Below are 22,155 nucleotides of genomic sequence, written 5' to 3' on the forward strand. Positions count from 1 at the left end.
TGTGTATAAAATTTTGGTGGTAACCACAAAGAAGTAATTTATTAAGATATGAAAATAGAAAAAAAATTACTAAGTATGAGAGAAGGTTGCTATTGAATATAACAGGTTCATGGGGTTCTGAATATAATAGGATGGGGAACTTTGATACCCATTGGGATTATAGTTGGTAGATACTTCAGACAGGAATTCCCAATCCGGTGCGACCAATGGTATTCCGTTCATGCTGTGTGCCAAACTTGTGGCTACATTATGGGCACCGTGGGATGGGCATTTGGAGTCTCCGTCCTTCACTCTTCATCAAAACGCTCTCACCTTCCCTTCTTAGTTCTCGGCATTTTCATCATCCTCCTGACTACCATTCAAGTAGGTTATAATCAGTACCAAACTAGTAGTGACTGTAAAAAGATTAATTATATATTATAATTGTATGTTTTAGATCATGTTTGCTGTATGTATGCAACCGAAGAAGGAGAGCGGGGCGAGGCGGCGGTGTTGGGAAATATACCATCATGTAATGGGATATGTGATAATGGCATTGATAATAGGTGTTATATTTGAAGGAATCAACGCGCAGCGGCATCCAAAGAAGTGGCGATGGGGTTACGTGGGAATACTTTCAGGTCTTGCAATTGTGGGTGCGGCTTTGGAGGTCCATAGATGCTATAGGCTTAAACTCTTTAAACAGGCTATGAAATTAAATGCTAATATGTATTCTCCCACTACTTGATTCTCATTCCCTCCTCTCATCTCTCATCGCTCTCCACCACAATCTTCCATTTCTTTTCTCTCTAAATCAATAATCCATTTTTAGCCCGTGGCTTTGTCTTGGATGTTAGTTCGGGTCGTGGAGTTACTATTTCATTTCATTTAAGGTTTATTTGGCTTAATTTTTTAAATGTTTGAAAATATATATTTTTTTCTATTTGGTAAACACTTATTTTGAACGTTAAATAAAACGTTAGTGTAAACGTGCTGATCTTTTCTAATAATATTGGTAATGTTTTTGACCAATTGAAATAGAAACATAAAAGATACATTTATGCTCTAATTAATTAATACAAAATTAAAAGACATTTTAAAAATAAAGTAAGACTGAAATATGATGTGACAAGATATGCTTGAATAATTAAATGAATAAGATAAAATATGCTTGAATAATTAAATGAAATAAATTATGAATTTAAATTGAATTTGGAAATAGCACAAAATAGTTAAAAACTTTTAAGTATTAGAGGACAAATAAATTTATTAAATGCTAATACGACAGGCAATAAATCGAGGAAGAATGAAAAACAATCTAAACCAAAAAGTTTCTTGATACAATTTAAGTATTTTTCTATATTTAATTGGTTAAATTGAATTGAAAAATTCATGAAATTTAGATTACATTATTACGTGAAAGTTTCGAAGTTACTTTGCAGTTTTTATCATCACATCAATTTAGGTCAGCCACATATAGATTCTAAGTTGGAAAAGTAGGGGTAAAATTATAATTTTTGAAGTATTATGGGAGGGTAGCGATGAGAGGAGGAAACTTGACGACGACGTCGTTTCATTGCGTTGCCTTCTTGGCCCCCGAGTACTTAACTCGAACGTCGAGAGTTCAGAGTTGAACAATCTGGAGGAGGAGCAGGAAGATTCTTGTACGGACATGGCTTCCTCAGCCGCTATAGAAGGCGCCACACCGGCATCCGCGGCGCTCAAGTCTGTGCTTGAGCGCGTTCAGCTAGCCGCCGAACGCTCCGGTCGTGTACCTCAGCAGATCCGAGTCGTAGCTGTTAGCAAAACAAAGCCGGTTCCCGTCATTCGTCAAGTCTATGATGCTGGCCATCGATATTTTGGCGAGAATTACGTTCAGGAACTCGTTGAGAAAGCTCCTCAGGTATTGTTTTTCTTTTCTTGCTCAATTTCCGACGGATTCCATAATTGAGTTGAAATCTTTCAATTGTATGAGAATTCGTTGCCCATGGTTTGGTCTGGACCTATTTGACTTTGACGATCATTGGATATTGCAGCTTCCGGAGGACATTGAGTGGCATTTCATCGGAAATTTGCAAAGCAACAAAGTGAAACCACTGCTGTGTATGATCATATCCTTCTTCTTCTCAATATTATTCTTACATGATTTAAATTTGCACATGCTACGAATCTACAATTCAGCTTACTCTGTAATCTCACAAGAATATTGCCCTTTGCTCATATCAGTATAGCAGAGCAGCAATTCTAGATATGGAGATCTCTCTACCCTCAACTCAAGCTATCTAGATAGATGACAACCTAATTGAACTAAGCAGCTGAATGAAACCATTTAGCTAACACAGAAAAAATAATGCTGGGCTGGACAAATGACGCCGGTAGCTCGATTAAGGTTGCAAATGTATAATTGCTATTTCTAAATCGACTAAAAAGGTCCTGGTTAAGAACATGGGACTATGGGAGTTATTGAAGTGCAGTTTACAATAAACTACATGGACGGTTGCGAAGCCAAAGCCACTTGTCTTGATCAAAACTAGACAAGTATTTATATAGCAAATACATGATGTAAATCCATTCTGGGCTTCCATGTCATTTAGATTTCTTTTATCGTCAAGATTCATCAGGGAAATGAACATTGCAAAATAGCAAGGAGATTACCGTTAAATATAACATGGAGACGATGTTATGATTTTTCACATTGAAGCCTTTAGCTAAGCCCAAATCAAGGTATTTAGAGAGAATTGTGCTAAGACAGTCCACTACTAGAGTCATTAGTAAAGTTCTCAGTGGATTGTTTAATACTTCTAGAGGCTGATATTTTTCTCCTTGGCTTTCCATTCGCAATCAAATTTTTGAGAGGCTTCATGACATGCTTTTTTAAGAGTTTAAGATTCTATTGGTTTTGGCATACCTCCAGTAGGGCATTCAGAATCTTATTATAAGAAAAACATTTCCAGCTATAATTGACCAAGAAAATTAAGAAAGTTTGTGTTTTCATCCCCTTACTAAAGCTATTTAGACCTGCACTTTTGGCTCCAAAAGCTCACGTTTAAGAGGGTATCATGGAGCTGATGGAAGCTTCCAAGAATTTTCCTTGCTGGAAGAGAGGAAAGGAGTCCTCCAAGTCATCTAAAGATTTAATCTCAGCGATGATGCTGAGATTGCTGACACTTCTTCGTCGTTTATCATGAAGTCTCTCGTGGATGATTTGGTGAGCTCCATTGAACCTCCTGCGAGGGATTTACATTCTGCCATTTTGCTGGATCATTACCAAAAGAAAATTAAAATTTTTCTTTGGGAGCTTCGCCTTGGTGCTATTGATACTGGATCACCTCCAGTGTCGTGTGCCCTCTATGTCTATCTCTCCTCATGCTGTATTATGTGTCAGAACCATGTTGAAACCCCTACTCATCTTTTTGTGCACTGTTCCTTTGCTTCCTGTTTCTGACATATTATTATGGATGCTTTTGGCTGTCCTTCACCTACTCTACTGATATTTTTTACGGCTTTGCATCTCTTTTGGTGGGTCACCCATTTACGGGCACAAAGAAGACGGTTTGGTTGGCTATTTTTCGAGTTATCTTCAAGACGTTATGGGGCAAGTGTAACAAGCATCTCTTTAGAGACTGTTTCTCTTCGTTTCATTCTTTTTCTTGGTTTGGTCATATCTACAACTTTTTACTGGTGCAAAACTGGGCACCCTTTTAAGAATTTTAGTCTTTCTTTTCTAGTATCCAATTAGAAATCTTTTTGTAATCAACTTTGCGTGCATGGAGTCTCCCCTTATTTCATTTATTCAATGATATGTTTCTTGTCTAAAAAAAATATTCTGTCATCTCATCTAAGAAGTAGATTGTTTCAGACTTTTATTTGTTTCATCTCATCTGCTTTTGTTCCTTTGTTTCTGACTGTTACTTTTGCAACAACCATACAGCTGGCGTTCCAAACCTCGCAGTCGTAGAGACTGTGGATGATGAAAAGGTACTCTTCTTATTATTTTTCTTGGTAAAGGTACTCTTCTTATTTTTTTCTTGGTAAAGGTACTCTTCTAGTCTTCTAATTAGTTATCTGAAATTCTTTGATTTGAAACTCATCTTCATATCAATGTTAAGTCGAAAGTTCTTAAAACCACTTTCCAATGTTTTAGCTTAATTGTGTGTTGATTATTTCTCTTTTCGTGGGTTTAGTTGAATTTGGTTTTTAGCATGCAGTTGAAGGTCTGTCATTGAATGGTAATTGAACTTGTGATTCGTCTTTATTAACTGAAATAACTAACGTGGGGACCATTCTCATGAAGTCCTGTATCTGTGTGTTTTATTTATGATGATTTTCCATCAATTTTGGGTTTAGGCCCGTCTTCTTTTGTCTTGTTGGATCATTCCTGATGCCATGCTTTCATTTTTATCAAAAAAAAAAAAGGTTATTCAAATGATTAACTTTTTTTTTATGCTGTACACTATCACTTCTGTTATATCTGTTTTAAATCTTCTCTCAGATTGCTAACCGTTTGGATCGGATGGTTGAAAGTATTGGGAGGAAGCCTCTTAAGGTGTTTATCCAAGTGAATACAAGTGGAGAAGAATGTATGTTATTGTTGCTTGCAACAACTATAATACCTGTTTCTTAAGTTGATGGTCACCACCTTAATTGAGTTTAATAATACATTTGAAGAGATCTGATTTGCAAGATTCTGGTACAAATTGTTATAATTGTTCGTACGAAGTATGCTTTGATTGTTCTTTTTAAATACTTGGTAAATAGTTTTTGAACCTCACCCCACCTATCAGAATACTTTCCCTATTATCCTACCTGAAGCATTTAGGCAATGCAATACGGACAATTATGTTCCTCACGTTCCACATGCTATCTTATTTCAAAATACATTCACACATAATGATTCCTTTTCAACAGAGCTCTAACCTTTCTATTCCTTCGATGGCAAAGCTTGTCTGGTCTTTTATACCGTTAATCATATGACTTTTCATCTGCTAGTAACATTAGCATGATGTCGACACATTTTTTAAAAATTAGATTGTTTATAAAGCATCTTTAAGAACATAGGTGATGATATTATTTATTTGTACGACGTCAGGGAACTTTATTACGTTAGATTTTAACTTAAGAATAGAATGCCCTAATTCCTTGGATAACGTTTTCCTCTATTGAAGTGCAGCAAAATCAGGCGTTGAGCCCTCAGGGTGTGTGGAGCTCGCTAAACATGTTAGTTTGAACTGCCCAAATCTTCAATTTTCCGGGCTAATGACAATTGGAATGTTAGATTATACGTCCACACCAGAAAACTTCAAGGTGACAAAACCCTTCCCTCTAAAGCCCAACCTCACCTGCCCACCATTCCTTTTTTACGAGAAACTTGTTGAGTTTTTTCTGCATCTTATGCTCTTACTGATTGGTATGAATTGGTTGCAGTTATTGGCCAACTGTAGAACGGAAGTTTGCAAAGCACTCGAAATATCAGAAGAACAATGTGAGCTATCAATGGGAATGTCAGCAGACTTCGAACTAGCTGTAAGAATGATAATCTTTAGAATATAGTATCTGCTTAACAGGATATGTAAACTTGGCCTAAAGCTTTGCTAAACCGAACAAACTCGGGAAAATTGGTTGCCGCTCTTCAATCAAATAGGCCAAAGAACAATATAATTTGTTTAGGGTGACGGTTTACAGAACGATCATTAACTCATACTCGGCATAATATGCAGGTTGAAATGGGAAGTACAAATGTGAGGGTTGGATCAACAATATTTGGAGCGAGGGAATACCTCAAGAAAAAGTGAATTTTGAATACTAGAGATCTATGAGCTTCATTTTGATGGTACGGTCTTTGTCTATTATTATATACTGACCTTTGAATAAAATATCATTCAAGAAAGCATCAAACTAAACTTCAGATTATTTTCTTTTACCTTTCTTTGTGAATTAAAATAGTTATATTTTAATTCTTGAAATTTCAAAAATACTAAACGACGGTCTTCGTCAAAATTTTATTAGATGAGATTCATTCATTTTGTGCTGTTCTTTTTATAAATTGAGTCAATTTGACAAAGTCAATTTGGTTATGCGTTTTTAAAGAGGATGGATTCTCTAAAATTGTTTCTAGTAAATAAAAAAACAAATTGAATATTGTTTATTCTTTGGTAGACGCAACTGACCCCACCGATCTATTCAAAACTTGAGATCATCCAGCCTATTCCTTTGACTAAAATAATAATGAAACAAAACTATATTCAAGACAAATCAAATTATGACAACCTAGACCTAAAAAAATGATCCAAGCTATTTAAATATGACCTACAAGGGTTTGGACTATTTATTGACATCAACCTTCACATAAAGCCATGGTTCAAGGAAATTATACTTGCACCCCCAATATGTTAGAATAGAATATCACTAGATTAGTCTAATTAATATATGTAAAAAATAAATTTCCTTCCAACAAACAAACTCAGCAAAGAATCCACAATGATAAATAAACGAGTACGAGTTTACATCATCAGCATCAAAATCAAAAGTATTGTAATCAAAAGCCTCTATGAACAGAGTGACTTCATTGAACGATCCATTTTTCATTTGAGGAACCGACCGTGTTGAATGAAAACAGGGACCAACGGTGTTAAGTTAGAAGGCCGCCAAGTATAGGGCCCGTGGAATGTGATTGAACTATTTATATATTTTTCTTATGAACACCAAGAATATTTAACCTGCGGGCCTAAGGGACAACATTTATGGTTAAAAGCTTTGTAGAATATTTTATATTTTAACTGGGTAACTGAGATGGACAGTATATAAATTTAGTCGATCTTTTTGTCTAATAGTGCTGAGGCATCAAAGTGACTTACAACTCCCTCGCTTAATAATCGCATAGCAGCTCCTTGAGAAAATTTTCTAGCAAATAGAAAACAAGGAACAAAAGTTGAGTTATTTCGACACCATTCCGTCCTGAATTCTGTCTCGTAGTAAACATGGTCGATTCCCTGTCAAAATAATAAAATGTCAAACAACATGGTGAGACACCAGACAATGTATAAATTTAAAAAGGGCACTAGATCAACTCATTTATGTCACAGATTTGCCAATAGAGTAATTTAAATATGGTTGTTGGTATTGACATATAAAATAGACGTCGATCCTTATGGCATCATTATAAGACAAAAAGTCAAAACAAACAACGCAAAAAAGAGTATGGCTGCACTAAATAAAAGCTAAAGCATTTACTGTCATAAGAAACCATGTTTATCCACCCGTTTAAATAAACAAACACAATCACAAAATTAAAAATAAAAAAGAGAAATAACGCAATAATAGCAACCTTTATTTCCTTAATCTGCCGAGGTCCAGCATTAGCATAGGTAAATGTAATAGGATGCCATCCCTTATTCTCCATTTTAGTGGTTGACTGATTCCATAGCGTGTAAGTTACTGTTCTTCGTTCAAGTTCACCTTCAAGTTCATTTAACTATAGAGTAAACACAAGAAAAATGATGTTACAATGTAAATTATATCTGTGAAACTCAAAATAATCCCAAACAACAACTTTACAGCCATTGAGAGAGAGAGAGAGAGAGAGAGGTCCACGGAGAAGGAAAAGATATCTGTACTCACAGCAAGCAGTGTCTGGACATAGTGTTCGTCTGGAATACAGTTGTGCTGCTTTTGAAGTTTCTACAATCAGAATTTTGGCCAGGATATAGTTACATTTATTATAATCGAAGAATGATTTCTAGTGTGGAAGAATTGATAGTGATGGCGATAGCAGTACCATACAGAACAATAGTAGATAATATCCAAAATAATGAATAAACCATTTCTTAACAACATGCACAATTGAATTTCTATATACTCAAATAATCACTTACAGTGTTCATATTTCCTTTGCTTGCATCCACAGGCGGCCTTCGCTGTAGATTAGAAAAAGTATAAATTTTATAAACAATACCAACAAGAGTGAAAATGTTTCTTTGTAACATTCAATTTGCAGATGATAGATTCGGGAAGGACATGACTAATATACGGTGTTTATTTGTAATGTATGTCAGTGTGTGTATGAATGATAGTATCTTCACACAGAATAAATAACTGCACTTGTATTGTACTTGATAGATAAAGAAGGAATTTTCAGCAAAGCACATACCTTGCAGAATAATCCAAAGATTGGGAATATGATATCATCGTCCACAACAACTTCTGCATGACTACGAATCAAACTGATCCACTGCAATTTAACCACAGAACAAGATAACTCCACTCATCATGGTTGTTTAGAATTCAACTAATAGGCATTTACGCCCAAGAGAGTGGATACTCTATTGTCTAGTACATCTTAACTGTTTTATCAAGCAATAAAGAGATCATACTTATGTCATTTGAGTACTTTAAAGTACATGACAGCTAAAAATGGAAATAATAACTACTGAAAGATAAAATATGAATACAAAACCCATGGCTCATAGTTGAATCTGGATAACCATGCAAAAAGACCAAAAAATAGACAACAAAACGTCCAAGGAAAAATTAGTGTGAATTGATGGATGACCTGGGAACCTTTCCTCCATTTGCTCTTAGGTATAGCAGGTGACATTTTTGGGTTATAGCGACCCTCCTTTGCATCAAGAAAACTACAAAAATTAAATGAGAACAAAAATATCAAACAGTTTAGGTAGGCATATAAATAAATTTCACTCTGAACACTAAAATTAGGCGCATATCAAAATTTTAGCAGCAAATGGTCAACAAAGAATCAGGCCTTGGCACCTCAAAGTCAAGGCCCTCCGTCTACCTGTCCACGAAACTCTTTGGAGAAGCTATGAGATAGCTGTATATATAGCTAAAGTTGTATAGTGGAACGCAACTGCAGCATAGAAGACAAATCTTAAGGGAAGTTGTGAAACACCTCAACTTCATAGATTAAATTGTTCAGAGAGCAGCGGAAAGTGGCAGTGGTGATCATAAAACACCTGTCCGAGAGAAGAACGAATCTCTGGTTTGCTGGATCTTCAAGAGCTGCTTCAAGTAATAACCTCTCTGCAGCAATCATACTCGACTTTCCCCAGGCCACCTACAATATAACACATTTTGTTGCTAAGTTTAAGTAGGAATACAACCCAAATTAAATAGAAATGCTGATGTCAACACATGCAATGGAAAAAAAAAAAACTGAGCACCAGTGCTGTGAATGAAATTTGAATAAAGGAAAAGATCATATACTTCAACATCGTTTCCTCCCAAAATTTAAAAACAGAAAGTAAATCATAATATCATCATAACTATGGTACCTACCTATAGAGAACAATACTCCTAGTGCCCTAGGGACATTGTCATCCCTTGACTAGCTAGGGTGAGGAATTTACAGAGGTTCTCTTACTTCGATTAAGGTTGATGTTGTTTGATCACTGAGTCTACCACTCGTTAGGGAATAGCCTACTGCCTATATGCTCTTCAGTTCAATACAAAGGGAACACCACATTTTGAGATGCGCTCATGTCTGTCAAGCCTCTGGAGTTCAATTTCTTTATGATTTTCCAAGCATGCACACCTATCATTAAAGGCCTAGTGCGCTCACCCTATTTACTCTTCATGGATGAGAACCGAACCTTCTTGTTAGACTTATAACTTCTTGATGTGTTAAGTTAAATAGAACTGTTGATGTCAATTGAGACGCTCAACTAGCACTGTGCTATATTTGCGGTCAGCCAAGTTAATCTATCCATCGAAATAACATCAGCAACCCAGGAGAGTATAGATAAAGCAAATTATAAGTTGCCCATTCAAAGCACAAACCAGCTAGACTAAACTTGTACAGAAGATCATATTAGTCGAAGAGTTCGTCCTTCATGCTTATAAGGAGCTCCACACACACACAAACGGGTAAGGAACAAATAATCCATTAATCGCCAGTTTGAAGGTAAAGCATAAACGGATGGCGGATGCTATGGGAAAACACTACAAAAAAAAAAAAAAAATCGTTTCCATCAGAACACACATCATGTTACCTGTATGCTATTCTCCAATTGCCGTCCAAAAAAGAAATGCGACCTTGTAGTCGATTCGTCGAACACAAATCCAGGTGCCGAATGAATATAAATCGAGAAGTTCGCAACGTCGCCATTCTGGAATTTAAAAAATATGTATACAAATTATTTTTCGCAATCACAGAGAATGGCTAATCGAAGAAACTTTAGCGAGAGAGGAAACTTATAAAAACCTCGAAAAAGCTTCCCCAAAGAAAATCAAGAGGAAGGTTCCGACGAGTGAGAAACAAGAAAGCGATCTTAGGGCGTCCCAAAAACGAATCAGAAGGAGGACGCGATCGACGCGATAATGAAGCAGCGGCGAGGTCGGTTGTAGAAGGTGAGGAATGAAGGCTAATAAGAGCGAGAATGCAAAGAGCAAGAGAGAAGGCGACGAGAAGCTTCCAGCTGAACCAGAACAGCCTGCGGGGTGGTGTTAGAAGAGCTTTCTTCTTCATTGTTGTTCTTTCTGGAAATGACGAAGAGAAGAGAATTCATGCAGTAAGGCGGAGGAAGTACAGAGCAAAACAAAGGAGAGAGAGAAAAGGGAATACATGGAAGAGGTGGCAGTGTCGCCGGGGAGAGAATAAATAAACGAAAACGCATCAGAGAAAGGGATGACGGTAGCGAAATGTGAACGAACTTTGGAAGACTTTCTGGGGAACTCCATGAACAGAAGGAGCAACAAGAGCAATACGTCGTCGTACGGTTGAGTTTGTTAAATGGGCTATCCAATGTGGGCTACTATTAGGTCATCCCACTCCCACCATAGGTCCACCCCTCGTGGGCCCCTTCAGTTCTAGTCGAAAAAATCACAAACAAAAACTACCGATCTTAATTATTATTTTTCAAATTGTTAAGTTTTAATTACAAATCCTTTTTAAAAAATTCAAGTGTAAGTAAATATAAGCTAGATCTACATTTTAATACATTTTCAAATGTTTTCATATTATATTATATAATTCTAAATCAAATATTTTCAAGACATACATCTTGTACTTTTATGAAAAAATAAATCACTGTAAAAAGTTTTAACAAATCACTTTTGAAATTTGATTACAATTTTAAAAGATGGATAAATTTTAGAGATCAAAAAGTCTAAGTTTAGAGATTGTTTTTTTTATAGAAAAACATGCATTCCTCGGTCCAACTACACCCCGTTGACGTTGATATTTAATGCTATATTGGTACGTTAATTTATTGCAATGATTAAGTGATATACGCCACCACTATAAAATAGCATTTGTTTTTCTAAAAAAAAACACCCAAGTTTCTTTTAATTAATACAAATCACTCTTAGAAAATAAAAATTCATTTACATAATAAAAGAACAAAATAGGCGAACATATATCTCAGCAATAATGGCATCCTCTTGTAGGAGATAAAGGGCATGTCATCGCTATTTTAATGAATGACAGTCGAGAGTTTAAAGATTGTTATATCAACAAATTTCTTCATAACTGGAAAAACTAAGGGACCGGTCAGAATGGCAATACAGGAACCTCAAATGCCGTTACCACAATGACTTGAATAGCTGCAAATTTCCAGTCTCGATGATCAACTTGTAATAGCTTCGAAATTTATTTTCCCATCCATTAAACTGAACCATTCTGCAGAAGGTTATGATGAAAATCGGTTGTATTCGTCCATTGGCTTATATCTTCTGGAAGAGATTTCTGCCATTGAAGCAAGTTTTAAATTATCAGCGAGCCACTTTTGAGCTTTGACGATCCAATATAACATTCAAGATCTTGCCAGGAACGAAGATTCGCTTTTTTATTGACTGCCCTGTTAAATATTTGGAGAGTTTTTCATCCTGTTCTGCTATCTGAAAAGCATCCTCCTCTGTACATGTTTTCTCAACCTGGATGGTACCTCTTGTTTTACCATTGATCTGAACTGGTAGGACAACTGTGGAGTCCATCAAGTAAATGGGGTTGGCCTGGAATTGAGAAGAAGTTAAAAAGAGATTCAGTGCTCCAGAATACCCCATTACTACTTCATCGCCCTCTGATCAACAGATTTCTCAAATACAAATTTCTATTTGAATCTCTTGCAAATTAGCTTTCTCAAGTCGTCAGTCTACAATGCAATTACTTATGACAAGCTCCATCTACTGTTTTGTATCGTCTCCTGATTTAGTGATGCTCTATTACTCTTCTTTGAAGTTGAATTATATTTCTATTTTAAATTTGTTTTATGTTTGAAGTAAGAAAAACAAACCTACTAAATCACGATATCTTAATTTGCTCTCCAACTTAATATATCATCCAATACCATGTTGAGGATTCATGGACATTCATCCACAAGCTGAATTAAAAGGAGACAAGTGGAAGTTATTTGTCTTGAAGAGAAAACGTGGAAGTTGTTCCCTTTCTACCATTTTGAAGATTATTTCTAGAGATTCTACTTCTGAACAGTTATTAACCCATGTCCACTGGAATTTTTTTTCTTAGAAAAATGTGAACTTGACTCCAAAGACACACCAAGATGCAGAATTACATTATACGTCAATATGCATCACAAGGTATAAGTGGCCATTACACCCATTGCATATCTTCTAAATGCAAGAAGGTACCAAATAACCACAAAGCCTCTAAAATTGTTCGACCGTATAGACAAAATATGCAAGTATTCAAGGGAGTGAAGAAGGAAAAGAAGTCCAAACCTTGGGGAAGGGCTCGTATGCCAATGATTCCGAATGTCCTAACCGAGACCAAAGTTCCTCAGCCAAGTGAGGTGCATACGGTGAAAGCAACAAAGTGAATGCTTCAACAATAGTCCTCGGGTAGCTATCCCACTGAAAAAGGAAAAATAATAAAAGACAGATTACATATGGCTGATTAGAAGAGAGGTGACATAGCAAGATATAATGTAAAGTGAAAAAGAACGTGCTCTTAACAATAATATCCACATACAAATTTTTGTCAAAATGGGATCAAAGATAAAGCAAAACATCAAGTTTTTTGATCTCTCAGTATTTCACTCTCCAATCAGTGATTTGAATCAGACCAACACAACTTTTCAAGGATTATTTAAGTTTCGTACAGCATAATATAGTTAACTTGATGGCATTCAAGATTAAGAAATAAATCGAAGAATGAAGAACCATTCCTATTGGAGGGACGGATCCTCCAAAATGAGAAAAACAAAAATGCAAGTCAAAGTCTAATGGTATCAATTGGCCGCTGACTTTAAGTTACATTGGAATGAAACCAGACAATGGCATTCCCTTCAACGTTAACAGCATGAAATTCAGGCAACGATCAATTGATTAAGCAAAAAAGAAAATATAGAAAACCAATGCACATTTTCCAACAACCTTGTATGCCACGTTAACAAACTCCATCATAGCTGATATTCCTGTGTTGAACCGTGTCCCTTCAACTTCTTCAGTTACCTGGTAATAATATCATCGATTAGTCAAGAAAGATATTGTGTCTACAAAATACAACTTCAGTAAGACATTTGTACTAGCTAATATAACCCATCAAATGGGATATGTTTGTGGAATCTGAACCTATTCATCCAGCACTCCAAAGGTGGACTTTAATGATCGTATAATATAGTTTTGTTGAGATTTCTTTCGACCTTTCAGATGCATAAGCTTAGCAACATTTTGGATAAATTTATGGGATTTTCTTTGAAGATGAGCTAACAACAAAAGTGAAGCCACCTAGTCAGCTGGTCAAAGATGACGTCAACCTTCTCAGAGGAAAATACAAAAAGTGAACCAAGGCCCTCCGCAAAATGGCTGCACAGATTGCCTAAGAAAGACAAGGCTTTGTGGAAGGCGTCACTGGAAACAAATATGGTCAAGCCAACAGTGTTTGGATCCCAAAACAATCTAGAGTGAAAGACTTTGGTAACCAAGGAAGGATCAACAGCACTAGGTCCTTCTTTAGGAAATTCCAGCAGATTTAGGGACACCTGATCTGTTTGCATCTCTCTCAGTAAATTCTGCACAAAATGTTCTTCATTTTGGCCACTACACTGCTTGAATCAGAGGCTCAGTAAATTAATTTGAAAGGTGGTAGTCGGTAAAACACAAAATTATATGTTGCCCATAAGTGGATGGCAGAATTAACACCAAAACAAAGTGCAAATGAGGAACCTGAGTATAGCTCTATCTCCCAAATTTTTTTTTCCCTTTTTCTTCAATAAGAAATAATTTTACTGATGCATGAAATTTACGAAAGGGATGATAAATCCATGATTTTGTTGGGTGCTCTCTCAACAAGGTGGAAGACATCTGTTTGAATTTCGTTCAAGGCCGTCACAGTTTAAGGATAAAGGAATTTACAATATTGCTTGAATGAGATCTGTTCTAAGGTTGTACAATTGTGTCCTTAAGTTCTAGGGATGAAGAAAAGTTCTTTGGTCATATGGAGCTCTTCTTTGGTTTCCTTTGAACAAAAGAGACTGAAGATCCTTTCCAGATAAGCTTTAAGTTATTTTCAGAACCTTTTCTAATTGTGTTTGGAGTGTCTTCCACAGATCTTTTTCCAACTCCATCTTTCCCTATGAACTTGGATTGGAGGCCTTTTGTTTGGTTCCTCCTTTTACGCATCTATGTGAATGAATAATTGTGTTTTACATACTATTAAAGGCCTCAAGAAATTCAATGACTCGTCTTCTTAGTTCATTATAACAACTTGAATGACACGTAAAATGAAAGAGTGAAGCAAAACTCAAATAATATATGTGACCTTCATAATGCACTTATGGAGAGAACGAAGTTGTTCCAGAGTGGGTTCCTCATCAGTTGCCACAGTTCCACCATTAAAAGATCCATCAGCTGAAGGCGGTCCAACAATTAGTCTCCAAGTTCTTCCCAAGAACCTATGGACACCTTCAATACCACTGGTATTCCATTGTTTTGAGTCTCTGGAAGATGAATGAGACAGAGTAATCAAGAAAAATAGCATACACATCCCTTTTCCGGCTGACCAAGAAAAGACCAGTCACATAGATTGAATTACTAGTTTAGAAATTTTAGAAGTTATTTATAATAAATACCTAAGAGGACCCATAAACATTTCATACAAGCGAAGAGAATCCGCACCATACTCAGAAACAACATCGTCAGGGTTCACAACATTTCCTCTACTCTTGCTCATTTTGTGAGCACGAGCAATCAATCGGATATCAGGACTTTCCTTCAATACAAAATAATCTCCAGATTTCATGACCTGCGTAAAAATTCAATTGAGAAAAACTGGAACAAAAAACAACAAAGAATAATTATTTTTTAGTAATGGATGTGATTAGTTACGTCAAACCAGGAGACATTTTTTGCATCATAATCTGAAAGTTCAAGCAGGCATACAAGTTAAGGAAAACAGAGATAAACAAGGTATAGAGAGCATAAAACCTTTTCCTCAGGGATTCTTTCTTGATTATATTCACTCAACACATCAATGGAATCTGCAGACACTAGATTCCCATCTGGATCTTTTAACGCAGTATACTGAACCTGCCATTTAATAAAAAGTACTACATTAGAACCTGAGAAGAAGAAATATAACCTTGTTTAGATAAACAATACTTACTTCCCCAAGTATAATTCCTTGGTTTATGACACACTTGAAAGGTTCTTTGGTGGATACAATGCCAATATCGTAGAGAACCTGTATCAGACAGGTTAAACCAGATGAATGGTATAGCAGAATATATAGAGAACAACTTCCAGAACAGAAATTGGCCAGTAGTTCAGCAATTATCTTGTCAAAACCAACAATACACAACAGATTTTAAGAAAATAGCAATGAAACAATTATAAAATATATATATATATATATATATATATATATATATATATATATATATAACCCTAAATAGCTTCATAGTCTTCAAACACTTATTTTTTCAACAAATTTACAAATGTTTCAAATTATTTTCAAACGTAGAAAATAAAATGTATAATTCATTATAAACACTTGCTTTAGGAAATAGAAAAATGAAGGCAAAATTGTTATTAAATAGAGCCAGAATCAACTCTCAAACCTTGTGCCAAAACCTAGAATAAAGTAAGTGGAGAACAGCATGCTCAGCCCCACCAACGTATACATCAACGGGCCCCCAATACCTGCATAAAAACAAATTAAAAAGCGGCTATCGAAAAACAGAAATTCTCTGCTTTATCCATACACAGCAGCTCGTACATTTCCTTCATTTTCCCTACAAGTTCTTCGGAATTTTTTGGATCCATAAATCTTAAGTAGTACCTGCAAACGTAAAGGATGAATTCCAATGATTCAAAGAGAAGATTTTCAAGTAATTTGCATGGAAATCAAACAAAACTAATAAGATCAATCATAATTAAAAATAGATAATAGTAATAATAACAATAATAATAATGATAGAAATTTTTTTTTTTTGAAAAAATAAATTTGCAAATGATGAGAATGAACGAAGACACTAATAAAACTCTACATTATCATCCCTCTCTTGCGTCCTTAGTCAAAATCTGCAGTTCTCTTTGTTTCAGCAAGAAAGAACGAATAGTGAGGTTAACTTCAGGCAAAAAATAATACCAGCATGAACCAGCCCACTGTGGCATAGTATTTGTTTCTCGTCTGGCAGGTTTTCCAGATAAGGGATCAGTGGCCTTAACCTGAAATTCATTAGTTAAAACATTAACAGCTTAATAGGAAAGACAATATATATAAGATGTTATAGTAAACTAGTTAGAGTGCATTACATGAAATTTCCAGTGTTCTCCCTTATGGTTTTTTCTCCTTTTTTAATAGCCATGAGTGTCCAGGCCAATTTAAACATATACACATATGACAATTCTCACAACACCATTTCATCCTATTACATTTAGTTTCAAGAAAACTTGTAGTCATAAGATATTAAATCCAAGGTAGACAGTGTTGAGGATCAACATAGGAAAAATCGAAGGACCTCATAAAGTTTATAAGATAAATGAGTTAGTCCTTTCATTGCCAATTGGCTTTAAGATAGAACCCCGTGTTATCTAATAGGTGAATGTTCTCCTCTATAGTGTACCATCAACAAGTAGTTCACAGATTATGACCTTATTACAAAAAGATGTTCACAATCACATAACCATAATACTTTATCTGCCAATATGTACAACTATAAGAGAAGCTCCTGACAAGTAGAGAAGAAAAACTACTCATGGAGGTACACAAGTAGCTGTTCTTTCACCAGTGCCATTCGACATTACATTTTACATTGCTTAAAAATGTGAGTAGAGCAAAAACTTTGAAGAAACCAGTCCAATCTGAGCACTAACAAGAATGTTATGTTGTATACCTAGCATCCAAAACAATGAGGCAGACTCAAGAATATCCAATTCTAGGAACTGAAATCTTAAAATACATAAATAAATAATGGTAACGAGGATATAATAATAATTTTTATAATGTCCTAATCTTTTATGCCTTAAACCGGTGTTTCAAACCCACCGCCACATGTTAAAATTTCAGTTTCTAGAATATTGAGTTCTAGAAACTGAAATTTTAAAATAATTAAATATGTTGTCGAAATTTTAGTATGTGCACATATGGTTGGAAAAAACCCCAAAATAAATTTTTATTGCTTCAAAATTAGCACTTGTTATCATGCAAATCTTGAAAATCTACGAATCCATAAGATAGGAAATAAAAAAATGCAAACTTTAGAACAAAGTAGGGATAATGATATACACAAATACCCAAGAGTCTGCTTTTGAAAGTGGAGGTTCCCCTGTCCCCGTGGGCGTAAAATCATCTAACTCAGGCAACGTAAGGGGCAATTCAGCTTCAGAAAGAGGAATACTCTCGCCAGTATCATCCAGAAAAAGCACAGGGATGGGTTCCCCCCAATAACGTTGCCTAGCAAAAAGCCAATCCCTCAGTTTGTAGTTCACCTGTTGTAAGTTGAAGCAGGCACTGATAAGTAATGACGACTTCCTCAAAACCATGTATGCCTACACAAATAGTCAGGGCACTACCTTTTTCTTCCCATTTCCCGTTTTCTCAGCCCACTCGATGACTTTGGAAGCTGCTTCTTTGCTTGAGAGCCCATTGATGTCAAGCCCTGAGGTTGGACTCGATGAATTGGTAATAATACCCACTCCTGAAAATGCCTTACTCGAGTCACCAAGACTTCCATCCTCTGGCACAACCACCACCACTATAGGAATATCATATTTTGTTGCAAATTCATGATCACGCGAATCATGTGCAGGTACAGCCATAATTGCCCCAGTTCCATAACTGTAAAATATCAAATTAACAATGATCTAAATATAGAGAAATTAAAGGTTTTGAAGTAAGTAGAATTAGAGAAAAGTAGTTTATGAAAGCTATGCTGGCACAAGCAACCATTACATTAGCACAATGCCATCTAAGAAGCATAGATGGCATTGGCCATTTGACTATTTGAGAAGACCGCTCTCCAATAGTTTCTCTCTAGTCTCTAACTCTCTACTACCTCTTGTAACTCCCATTAGAACGTATAATCTCCCTCCTCTAACTCTGACTAACCGACTTTCCCTTTATACTTCCCTCTTACTAGTTTTTATTTTCCTTAAGAAATTAAGCTTCCATGACAGAAATGAAAGATTATTTATACAAAAAAAAAAAATTAATCCAAAAGAACAAGAACAAGCTCATAATTACAAAAAGGAGCAACTAAAGCCCACATGGAGGAATTAAACCTAGCCACCTCCTAATCTTCCTCACCCGATCTCTCCACCTCTCTAAATAATTTATTGATCTCTAAAATTTTTATTATTCCTCTAAATTTAAGTGTCGCACAAAACTGCAAAAAAGCAAGTCTGCAACAAAATTTTTAATGAAGCAGTCTATTATACGGCCACATAACTTCCTCATATGTAAGGATGAACTACTGCAGGCCTACCAAAATATTAAGATCAATCAAAATTTAATGAAGCAATCTACTAGACAACCACATAGTCAAATGATGCAAGCTTTCATGTTATTATATACTTCTGAACATTAAATTTCAATTTCATGCTCTGCAAATTATAAGCAATGGAAACTAACAACAATATGAGGCATAAACCCATACAGACCTCCCCAAGACATAATCTGCAACCCATATTGGGACAGCTTCCCCATTAACTGGATTTCTAGCATAGCAACCAGAGAAAACCCCAGTTTTTTCCTTCTGGAGTTCAGTCCTCTCAAGCTCACTCTTCCTCGAAGCAAGATCTTTGTACTCCTCCACCTGGGTTTAAATCTAAGCCTTCTTGTTTATTTAATCTTCATTTTTACACAGAGAAAATGAGATAAGCTAGGCAAGTGAACAAAGAAGTTTACCTCTTTGCTTTCTGTTGAAGATGTTATAGATGACAGTAAGGAGTACTCTGGAGCAACAACCAAATACCTACAGCAGAAAAATAGCGTCAATAAGTTTTCCTGGAAGTACAAGAACAATTTTTGAACGAAATTCAATGAACTTGGATAGAGTTAAGTGTTCTATCACTATCAGTACGTTGCTCCAAAGAGGGTATCCGGTCTGGTAGTATAAACTGTAATTTTGAGGTCACTATCTTTTCCATTACTGTCAAGAACAGAAAATTCAATCTCAGCCCCTTCTGATCTCCCAATCCAGTTTCTTTGCATGTCTTTTATACTTTCAGGCCAGTCAAGATCATCTAGATCATCAAGAAGACGATCAGCATATGCAGTAATCTTGAGCATCCATTGACGCATTGGCTGCTTGGCAACAAATAATGACAATGTAAAATTGTAAACCCATCCTAGAGTTTTGAACTAAGCAAAGAGTTTAATTACTTCGGAAAAAGGTTAGTTTGAACAATATTACATGATCTTTAAAATAATATGTAGTTCTGTGTATATCAAAAACAACAACCAAAAAAAAAACCTCTATGATGCAAAGGGAAAAAAAAAACAAACCTTCCTTATAACAGGATGACCTCCACGCTCACTGACACCATCAACTACCTCTTCGTTGGCCAAGACTGTACCAAGAGCAGGGCACCAGTTAACTGGTACTTCAGCCTGAATGTATAGGAATTGACTATAAGATCCTTGTGTTAGCTGGAATGGCTGGGAAACCAAGAAGACTTGATATAGTCATGACCTGGTATGCTAATCCTCTCTTCAACAGTTGAAGAAAAATCCATTGAGTCCATTTATAGTAATCTGGTTCAATTGTGGAAATTTCACGATCCCAGTCATATGAAAACCCCAATGATTTAAGCTGTGATGTCAGGTAAAGTCAAACACGTGTGTTACTTGAAATTTATATAATTACACAACCAGTCATAATAACAAACTATAAGCAATCCCAAACACTAAATAGAAAATTCCTGATTTCCCAATGAGGGTCACTATGTATTTATTATTACTTTTTTTTAAAGAAACAATTGCTTTCATTAAAAATAATGAAAGAATACAAGGGCTTACAAGAAACCAAATCTCGCAAAAAATGAAACCCACCGAAGCCCTTGAAATTGAAGCCCAAAGTGAAACATGAAAACTCATCAAGAACCAACATCCAATTAATTCCTTTTCCTAAAGATTCAAGAACAAACCACACTCCACCACTAACTGCTAAAAGCAACCATTCTCCCTAAAAGGCAAGTGGAGGAGGAAATCTCCAATCAAATCTCTAAAAAAACTCTGCATATTAGGCAACTAAAGGTCTGAAGCCGTACTAATTTGCTATTCTTCAGAATCAAAAGACAGCTAAAATCATAGTACAGGGAGTAACGACAATCCTCAGCAGTTGGGAATTGAACCAAAAGAGATAAACTATTCCTCAAACTTAACTTTACAAATAACAAACTTATTTGCTTCAGATTGAAGTTCAAATCATAAAAATAAAAAATAAAAATAAATAAATAAAAGGTACAAGGAAAAAAAAAAAGTGGTATTGGAACTAATTCGCAGTAAAGGAAGCTGAAATCATTCCAAATAAAGAAACAAAAAGGAGGCAAGAGACAAGAAGAGAGAAAAAAAATTACAACTACACCTGAGACCGGAAGCGATTAATATTCCTCAAAGTAGTGATTTTCGGGTGAGTTCCTGTCTGCGGGCAAAAGGTACATGTCCATATTAAAGACTGAACACAATGGCTTCGAATGCTGTAATCTAAGAGGAAGGTGGGAAACCAAACCTCAATAGCATATTGTTCCGCAGGCAATCCAAATGCATCCCAGCCCATTGGATGCAGAACATTGTGACCTTGCATGCGTTTGAATCTAGCAAGAATATCTGTAGCAGTATAACCTAGAGGATGACCAACATGTAACCCCGATCCACTACAAGCAAAACAGAAGAAGTAAACATCAATCCTCTATTCTTAAGCAATACGAATTGACTCGAAACCTGTCAGTATTTGCTCAATGTTATTGGATAAGAGTATTTGTTCAATCTAAGGTACCAATAGAAAGTAGCCAAAAACTTAGAATCCAACAGAGAGCAAAAAGAAACCTGGGATAAGGGAACATGTCAAGCACGTAGAACTTAGGCTTAGAAGTGTCAACTTCATCAGGGGTTCGGAAAGTTCGATTTTCGTCCCAATAACGCTGCCATTTGGGCTCAATTTCATGAAACGGGTAAGCCCTCCTCACTTCTTGCTCTTTCTGCTCCTCAACGTCTTTCACTTCCCCCGTCAAGGCGCTTCTGATTCTACCACGAGGAACATGAATTCCACAGCTCAAGCTACTACCATATAAACGACAAACAGAAGACTTTCTTCTAAAAGGTGCAGTGGAGAATCTCTTGGACAGTCCGACTGAGGGGGAACGCAAAGAAAATAATCGAAATGGACTAATGGAAGAAGCTTCGAATTGGCCATGTACAGAAGAATGCAGTGCCTGCACGTTCATTTCGCATGAGAAGAAGAAGAAGAAGAAGAAAATGGACGCTGCAGCGACCAACGGCAGAAGATTGAGATGATAGGATTTGGTACATTTCGCGGTTAAAGTGTTGTTAAATAACTTCAGTTCGTTGGATTTCGCTTTTGGGCCGAATCGAGTGGGCCTGAACGGTCGTCTCTTTATTGGGCTAATGTCAGTAGTAGTGACCTGGTATTTCGAATGCTTATTGGAACATCACATCAAACATAAATGAAAAAAATATTTGAATGAATTGATGAGCATATTATCATTAAATTTCGAATAATAAATTTTTATCGGTATTGTTAC

The 22,155-nt window shown here is 35.9% G+C and overlaps 3 protein-coding genes across 6 annotated transcripts; 1 reads left to right on the top strand and 2 right to left on the bottom strand.

The window, feature by feature from the left end:
- Positions 1 to 1,557: 1,557 nt before the first annotated feature.
- On the top strand, positions 1,558 to 8,356 carry LOC103484633 (uncharacterized). Of its 2 annotated transcripts, none has more exons than XM_051088657.1 (8): positions 1,558 to 1,882; positions 2,016 to 2,082; positions 3,911 to 3,957; positions 4,472 to 4,559; positions 5,150 to 5,283; positions 5,404 to 5,502; positions 5,697 to 5,809; positions 7,973 to 8,356. In XM_051088657.1, the coding sequence occupies exons 1-7, from the start codon at positions 1,652 to 1,654 to the stop codon at positions 5,769 to 5,771; spliced, it is 741 nt and encodes a 246-aa protein (XP_050944614.1). In that variant the 5' UTR covers positions 1,558 to 1,651; the 3' UTR covers positions 5,772 to 5,809; positions 7,973 to 8,356. The 2 variants fall into 2 exon arrangements, with proteins under 2 accessions (XP_050944614.1, XP_016899180.2); XM_017043691.2 differs by having other exon boundaries at positions 8,095 to 8,356.
- Positions 6,440 to 10,719, bottom strand: LOC103484630 (glycosyltransferase BC10). 3 transcript variants are annotated; one of them, XM_008441812.3, is made up of 11 exons: positions 10,556 to 10,719; positions 10,196 to 10,470; positions 9,984 to 10,100; positions 8,949 to 9,049; positions 8,771 to 8,842; positions 8,528 to 8,609; positions 8,126 to 8,206; positions 7,851 to 7,892; positions 7,597 to 7,656; positions 7,304 to 7,450; positions 6,440 to 6,968 (listed from the first exon to the last, which is right to left on the bottom strand). In XM_008441812.3, exons 2-11 carry the CDS (start codon positions 10,457 to 10,459, stop codon positions 6,786 to 6,788), a joined length of 1,149 nt encoding a protein of 382 aa, XP_008440034.1. In that variant the 5' UTR covers positions 10,460 to 10,470; positions 10,556 to 10,719; the 3' UTR covers positions 6,440 to 6,785. The 3 variants fall into 3 exon arrangements, with proteins under 3 accessions (XP_008440034.1, XP_008440033.1, XP_008440035.1); XM_008441811.3 differs by having other exon boundaries at positions 10,196 to 10,687; XM_008441813.3 differs by lacking the exon at positions 8,771 to 8,842 and having other exon boundaries at positions 10,196 to 10,688.
- Positions 10,720 to 11,297: 578 nt separating this feature from the next.
- On the bottom strand, positions 11,298 to 21,920 carry LOC103484634 (leucine--tRNA ligase, chloroplastic/mitochondrial). Its single transcript, XM_008441816.3, has 20 exons — positions 21,440 to 21,920; positions 21,123 to 21,267; positions 20,979 to 21,035; positions 20,085 to 20,204; positions 19,898 to 20,002; positions 19,473 to 19,696; positions 19,298 to 19,364; positions 19,051 to 19,205; positions 17,965 to 18,229; positions 17,686 to 17,880; positions 16,538 to 16,617; positions 16,166 to 16,228; positions 16,008 to 16,089; positions 15,554 to 15,631; positions 15,376 to 15,477; positions 15,021 to 15,193; positions 14,711 to 14,888; positions 13,324 to 13,401; positions 12,670 to 12,801; positions 11,298 to 11,943 (listed from the first exon to the last, which is right to left on the bottom strand). The coding sequence occupies exons 1-20, from the start codon at positions 21,835 to 21,837 to the stop codon at positions 11,704 to 11,706; spliced, it is 2,937 nt and encodes a 978-aa protein (XP_008440038.1). The 5' UTR covers positions 21,838 to 21,920; the 3' UTR covers positions 11,298 to 11,703.
- Positions 21,921 to 22,155: the final 235 nt, after the last annotated feature.

Source organism: Cucumis melo, chromosome 8 (assembly GCF_025177605.1).
Source record: "Cucumis melo cultivar AY chromosome 8, USDA_Cmelo_AY_1.0, whole genome shotgun sequence".
NCBI lineage: Eukaryota > Viridiplantae > Streptophyta > Magnoliopsida > Cucurbitales > Cucurbitaceae > Cucumis > Cucumis melo.